The sequence below is a fragment of the Electrophorus electricus genome, chromosome 21 (assembly GCF_041902795.1).
Source record: "Electrophorus electricus isolate QZ-2024a chromosome 21, ASM4190279v1, whole genome shotgun sequence".
NCBI classification, from domain to species: Eukaryota; Metazoa; Chordata; class Actinopteri; order Gymnotiformes; family Gymnotidae; genus Electrophorus; species Electrophorus electricus.
The window spans coordinates 1312501-1320000 of NC_137517.1; the positions used below are offsets into that span (position 1 = coordinate 1312501).

The window sequence follows — 7500 nt, forward strand, 5'->3', positions numbered from 1 at the left end:
GACTAGTATAAAGGCTAGTATAAAGACTAGTATAAAGGCTAGTATAAAGGCTAGCATAAAGGCTAGCATAAAGGCTAGCATAAAGGCTAGCATAAAGGCTAGTATAAAGACTAGTATAAAGGCTAGTATAAAGGCTAGTATAAAGGCTAGTATAAAGGCCAGTATAAAGGCTAGTATAAAGGCTAGTATAAAGGCTAGTATAAAGGCTAGTATAAAGACTAGTATAAAGGCTAGTATAAAGGCTAGTATAAAGGCCAGTATAAAGGCCAGTATAAAGGCCAGTATAAAGACTAGTATAAAGGCTAGTATAAAGACTAGTATAAAGGCTAGTATAAAGACTAGTATAAAGACTAGTATAAAGGCCAGTATAAAGGCCAGTATAAAGGCTAGTATAAAGGCTAGTATAAAGACTAGTATAAAGGCTAGTATAAAGACTAGTATAAAGGCTAGTATAAAGGCTAGTATAAAGGCCAGTATAAAGGCCAGTATAAAGGCCAGTATAAAGACTAGTATAAAGACTAGTATAAAGACTAGTATAAAGCCAGTATAAAGACTAGTATAAAAACTAGTATAAAGACTAGTATAAAGCCAGTATAAAGACTAGTATAAAGACTAGTATAAAGACTAGTATAAAGGCTAGTATAAAGGCTAGTATAAAGACTAGTATAAAGGCTAGTATAAAGACTAGTATAAAGGCTAGTATAAAGGCTAGTATAAAGGCTAGTATAAAGGCCAGTATAAAGGCTAGTATAAAGACTAGTATAAAGGCTAGTATAAAGGCTAGTATAAAGGCCAGTATAAAGGCCAGTATAAAGGCTAGTATAAAGACTAGTATAAAGGCTAGTATAAAGACTAGTATAAAGGCTAGTATAAAGACTAGTATAAAGGCTAGTATAAAGGCCAGTATAAAGGCCAGTATAAAGGCTAGTATAAAGGCTAGTATAAAGGCCAGTATAAAGACTAGTATAAAGGCTAGTATAAAGACTAGTATAAAGACTAGTATAAAGACTAGTATAAAGCCAGTATAAAGACTAGTATAAAGACTAGTATAAAGGCTAGTATAAAGGCTAGTATAAAGGCTAGTATAAAGCCAGTATAAAGACTAGTATAAAGACTAGTATAAAGACTAGTATAAAGGCTAGTATAAAGCCAGTATAAAGACTAGTATAAAGACTAGTATAAAGACTAGTATAAAGACTAGTATAAAGCCAGTATAAAAGCTAGTATAAAGATTAGTATAAAGGCTAGTATAAAGACTAGTATAAAGGCTAGTATAAAGACTAGTATAAAGACTAGTATAAAGGCTAGTATAAAGACTAGTATAAAGGCTAGTATAAAGGCTAGTATAAAGGCCAGTATAAAGGCCAGTATAAAGGCCAGTATAAAGACTAGTATAAAGGCTAGTATAAAGACTAGTATAAAGGCTAGTATAAAGGCTAGTATAAAGCCAGTATAAAGACTAGTATAAAGACTAGTATAAAGACTAGTATAAAGGCTAGTATAAAGCCAGTATAAAGACTAGTATAAAGACTAGTATAAAGACTAGTATAAAGACTAGTATAAAGCCAGTATAAAAGCTAGTATAAAGGCTAGTATAAAGGCTAGTATAAAGACTAGTATAAAGGCTAGTATAAAGGCTAGTATAAAGCCAGTATAAAGACTAGTATAAAGACTAGTATAAAGGCTAGTATAAAGCCAGTATAAAGACTAGTATAAAGACTAGTATAAAGACTAGTATAAAGCCAGTATAAAAGCTAGTATAAAGGCTAGTATAAAGGCTAGTATAAAGACTAGTATAAAGGCTAGTATAAAGACTAGTATAAAGACTAGTATAAAGACTAGTATAAAGACTAGTATAAAGCCAGTATAAAGGCTAGTATAAAGACTAGTATAAAGGCTAGTATAAAGGCTAGTATAAAGACTAGTATAAAGGCTAGTATAAAGGCTAGCATAAAGGCTAGCATAAAGGCTAGCATAAAGGCTAGCATAAAGACTAGTATAAAGGCTAGTATAAAGGCTAGTATAAAGACTAGTATAAAGCCAGTATAAAGGCTAGTATAAAGACTAGTATAAAGGCTAGTATAAAGGCTAGTATAAAGACTAGTATAAAGGCTAGTATAAAGACTAGTATAAAGGCTAGTATAAAGGCTAGCATAAAGGCTAGCATAAAGGCTAGTATAAAGACTAGTATAAAGACTAGTATAAAGGCTAGTATAAAGCCAGTATAAAGACTAGTATAAAGACTAGTATAAAGACTAGTATAAAGCCAGTATAAAAGCTAGTATAAAGGCTAGTATAAAGGCTAGTATAAAGACTAGTATAAAGGCTAGTATAAAGGCTAGTATAAAGGCTAGTATAAAGGCTAGCATAAAGGCTAGCATAAAGGCTAGCATAAAGGCTAGTATAAAGGCTAGTATAAAGACTAGTATAAAGCCAGTATAAAGGCTAGTATAAAGACTAGTATAAAGGCTAGTATAAAGGCTAGTATAAAGACTAGTATAAAGGCTAGTATAAAGGCTAGTATAAAGGCTAGTATAAAGGCTAGTATAAAGGCTAGCATAAAGGCTAGCATAAAGGCTAGCATAAAGGCCAGTATAAAGCCAGTATAAAGGCCAGTATAAAGACTAGTATAAAGACTAGTATAAAGGCTAGTATAAAGGCCAGTATAAAGACCAGTATAAAGACCAGTATAAAGGCTAGTATAAAGGCTAGTATAAAGGCCAGTATAAAGGCCAGTATAAAGGCTAGTATAAAGACTAGTATAAAGGCTAGTATAAAGACTAGTATAAAGGCTAGTATAAAGGCTAGTATAAAGGCTAGTATAAAGGCTAGTATAAAGACTAGTATAAAGGCTAGTATAAAGGCTAGTATAAAGGCTAGTATAAAGGCCAGTATAAAGGCTAGTATAAAGACTAGTATAAAGCCAGTATAAAGACTAGTATAAAGACTAGTATAAAGACTAGTATAAAGCCAGTATAAAGACTAGTATAAAGGCTAGTATAAAGGCTAGTATAAAGGCTAGTATAAAGCCAGTATAAAGGCTAGTATAAAGACTAGTATAAAGACTAGTATAAAGGCTAGTATAAAGGCTAGTATAAAGACTAGTATAAAGGCTAGTATAAAGGCTAGTATAAAGGCTAGTATAAAGGCTAGCATAAAGGCTAGTATAAAGGCTAGTATAAAGGCTAGCATAAAGGCTAGTATAAAGGCTAGCATAAAGACTAGCATAAAGGCTAGTATAAAGGCTAGTATAAACGCTAGTATAAAGGCTAGTATAAAGGCTAGTATAAAGGCCAGTATAAAGCCAGTATAAAGGCTAGTATAAAGACTAGTATAAAGGCTAGTATAAAGGCTAGTATAAAGGCTAGTATAAAGGCCAGTATAAAGACCAGTATAAAGACTAGTATAAAGGCTAGTATAAAGGCCAGTATAAAGACCAGTATAAAGACCAGTATAAAGGCTAGTATAAAGGCTAGTATAAAGGCTAGTATAAAGACTAGTATAAAGGCTAGTATAAAGGCTAGTATAAAGACTAGTATAAAGACTAGTATAAAGCCAGTATAAAGGCTAGTATAAAGCCAGTATAAAGGCTAGTATAAAGGCTAGTATAAAGCCAGTATAAAGGCTAGTATAAAGCCAGTATAAAGGCTAGTATAAAGGCTAGTATAAAGGCTAGCTGGCCTGTGATTGGGCACCTGGTTCATTGTGGTCGCACTGCACAGCTGCAACATCACTGTTTAACAGAAGTGACTGGGGTTTGGAGAGGGTGCATTCAGCCAATGAGAGCTCTGATCCAGTGCATCTCACACGCACGCACTGTGGCCACGCTCCCTCAGTGTGGCGCTCGTGCTGCTTCACCCTCAGCGCAGCAACAGCGCCCCTAAAGGGTAAGAGAGGAACAGCAGGAATGGTTGACTGTGCAGTGCTCTGTCAACATGGCCAGTCAGTTACAGAGTTCAGTTAATAGAAGTGATGTATGTGGTGTAGTGTATACTGTGTGGTGTATGTGGTGTAGGGTATGTAGTGTAGTGTATATGGTGTATTGTATAGTGTATGTGGTGTATATATAGTGTATTGTATATTGTATAGTGTATATGGTGTATTGTATATTGTGTATTATATATTGTGAGTGTATGTGGTGTAGTGTATATTGTATAGTGTATGTGGTGTCGTGTATAGGGTGTATTGTATATTGTATAGTGTATGTGGTGCAGTGTATGTGGTGTATTGTATATTGTATAGTGTATGTGGTGCAGTGTATATGGTGTAGTGTATGTGGTGTATTGTATATTGTGTAGTGTATATTGTGTAGTGTATGTGGTGCAGTGTATGTGGTGTAGTGTATGTGGTGTATTGTATATTGTATAGTGTATGTGGTGCAGTGTATGTGGTGTATTGTATATTGTATAGTGTATGTGGTGTCGTGTATAGGATGTATTGTATATTGTGTAGTGTATTTGGTGCAGTGTATGTGGTGTATTGTATATTGTATAGTGTATGTGGTGCAGTGTATGTGGTGTAGTGTATATAATGAGTGTATGTGGTGTACTGTATGTGGTGCAGTGTATGTGGTGTATTGTATATTGTATAGTGTATGTGGTGTCGTGTATAGGGTGTATTGTATATTGTATAGTGTATGTGGTGTAGTGTATATGGTGTAGTGTATGTGGTGTATTGTATATTCTATAGTGTATGTGGTGCAGTGTATGTGGTGTATTGTATATTGTATAGTGTATGTGGTGCAGTGTATGTGGTGCAGTGTATGTGGTGTATTGTATATTGTATAGTGTATGTGGTGTAGTGTATATGGTGTAGTGTATGTGGTGTATTGTATATTCTATAGTGTATGTGGTGCAGTGTATGTGGTGTAGTGTATATTGTATAGTGTATGTGGTGTCATGTATAGGGTGTATTGTATATTGTATAGTGTATGTGGTGTAGTGTATATGGTGTAGTGTATGTGGTGTATTGTATATTCTATAGTGTATGTGGTGCAGTGTATGTGGTGTATTGTATATTCTATAGTGTATGTGGTATAGTGTATGTGGTGTCATGTATAGGGTGTATTGTATATTGTATAGTGTATGTGGTGTATTGTATATTCTATAGTGTATGTGGTGTAGTGTATGTGGTGTATTGTATATTCTATAGTGTATGTGGTGCAGTGTATGTGGTGTCATGTATTGGGTGTATTGTATATTGTATAGTGTATGTGGTGTCATGTATAGGGTGTATTGTATATTGTATAGTGTATAGTGTATGTGGTGCAGTGTATATGATGAGTGTATGTGGAGTCATAGTTGTTTTTGTGGCCTGGTATGGGTGGCACGTATCTGGGTGTGGCCTGGTGAAGATGGGGTGAATGTGGGTGTGGTCTGTTGCATCTGGGTGTGGCCTGCTGCAGGTAAGGTTATATGTGGGTGTGTCCTATTGGAGGTGTGATGTGGACTTTTGCAGGTAGGATTATATATGGGTGTGGCTTTTTTGTATGTGGGTGTGGCCTGTTACCTTGCTATTTTTTTCTTGTGCCGACATACGACATTAGCTGCAGCAGTATCCCACCAGTCATCTCCACACACCAGAGTTTTCCCTTGTAGTCCATCCACTTCCACCAAGACCACCTCATGATGACCAGACTTCTCTAGATGCACCTTAAAAGTGCCTTACACACACACACACACACACACACACACTCACACACACACACACACACACACACACACACACACACGCAGTCATTCATGTTTCTCCAGTCTCCTTTTCAAACTTTGCATTGATCCATATTTTACTTTTGTATGTAATAATACCACCAAAATTTTTAGAATATAGTTTCATAAAATTAATGCAGCATATTAACATTTTCAAGAGATCTTTTATAATCTGCATGAATCAGTAACAATCTCTCTGTTTTACTGTGGCTGTGGGCCTCACCGTTACCTCCACATGTGCTCCCGTAATGGGAGAACATCGCTGTTTTACTCCTGCAGGCGATAGCCTGTGCCTGACACAGGGAGAAGTAACTGCGCCCGTCCATCCCGCACACGGGTCTGCCCCGACGCAGACACTGGTACGGCAGCTTACACACACACTGGCCTGAGATGCAGCGTCTCCACGGCGGGCAGAACACTTTAGCGCAGGACAGGTGGGTGTAGCTCTTCTTCAGACACTCCTGAGACACCAGATCAGAGGGCGGCTTGGCTGTAGGGGGCTGGAGATGGATATGAGGCCATAACACATGCATTGTTTGCTGCATTTGGTGTTGACCAATTGTGTGAGGGACAGATTCCTCCGGTGGACTCTCCTGAATAAACACAGGACATTAACACAGTCACACAGCCACACAGCTCAGGAGGGTTTCTGACTGCGGAACTTTGATTTATAAAGACAGAATAACAATAAAAAATTAGTAAAGCAACCACAGAACAACAACAAAAAAATTCATACAAAATTAATTTAATAAATAGTTACAATTAATACATGATAAGTCGTAAAATAAACAACAAATAAACAATTAGAAAAATGCTAAGGTAAAAATGTGTGTGTTCAGATGATTTTTTAAGTTCACAGACTAAATGCAGCCTTGCGACTTCTGTGGTTTCTGCTTGGATCAGAAGTAACCCAGCGGTTCATGATCTTAGATGTCATTGTAGAACGGATTCAGTTAGTCAATCTGACATGTAGAAGGCACTAGCCCTCTAACGGCCCTAGACGTAAAAACAACGTTAATGTTTGTTCTGTATTGAACAGGAAGTCAAAGAAGTGCCAACAGGACTAGTGTGATGTGACCAGAGCATCAGACGCTGTATTCTGTCCAAGCTTTCATTGGTCTTTGCTCTTAACGAGTCATCCAGAGAACACTGTCCAATATTAATCCAGACTACAGCCACTGAGCATGGGGCAGGCTTGATTCTCAGACACGCCCCTTTCCCCTCGGGTCACCTGACTTCTAATATCTTCAGCTGGACCCACCTACCACAGAAGAACCTGAGAGGAACCACCCAGAACACATTCTCCTAAACTCCATCTCAGAGCAGCCTTTGTACACACACACACACAGGAGCATACACACGCTTGTACACCCTCTACCTTCAGTTAAACACCTACAGGACTGTGTTACATGTAACGTGTAGTATTTCTCCAAGTTTCTACCTCCCCTCACGTTGCCAACTCTTCCAGAGCTCTTTATTCTGCTTGGCTTTCCTTTATTTAGTGTCTGAGGCAGTTTGGGAGAATTAACAGGATAGACCACCATTCCAGACACAGCCAGAGGAGGTCGTGTACTCGCTTCTGATCACACAGTTAAAAAACAAACAAAAACTCCTTCACACAGGAGAAAACAGGAGCACAAACACCATAAGGTGTGAGATAAGGTGTGAGATAAGGTGTGCTTTAGTCAGGGTTTCTATGCTGAGGTAATGATGTTTTAGTTACACCATCAAAATGAGCTGAGGTCAGTTGAGGAATCAACCAGGTCTCACACTTCAGATTTAACACGTTAGC

The 7500-nt window shown here is 37.2% G+C and overlaps 1 protein-coding gene across 2 annotated transcripts in view; it reads right to left on the bottom strand.

The window, feature by feature from the left end:
• cfi (complement factor I) overlaps positions 1-7500 on the bottom strand; it is a 15238-nt gene that overhangs the window by 7325 nt on the left and 413 nt on the right. The window contains exons 2-4 of one of the 2 annotated variants that reach the window (XM_026996491.3): positions 5938-6301; positions 5509-5662; positions 3696-3880 (exon numbers count right to left, since the gene is read on the bottom strand). In XM_026996491.3, coding sequence (XP_026852292.3) covers positions 3696-3880; positions 5509-5662; positions 5938-6301 — 703 coding nt within the window. Of the gene's footprint in view, positions 1-3695; positions 3881-5508; positions 5663-5931; positions 6302-7500 lie in introns of both variants that reach the window. The other variant, XM_026996490.3, reaches the window with a different exon arrangement.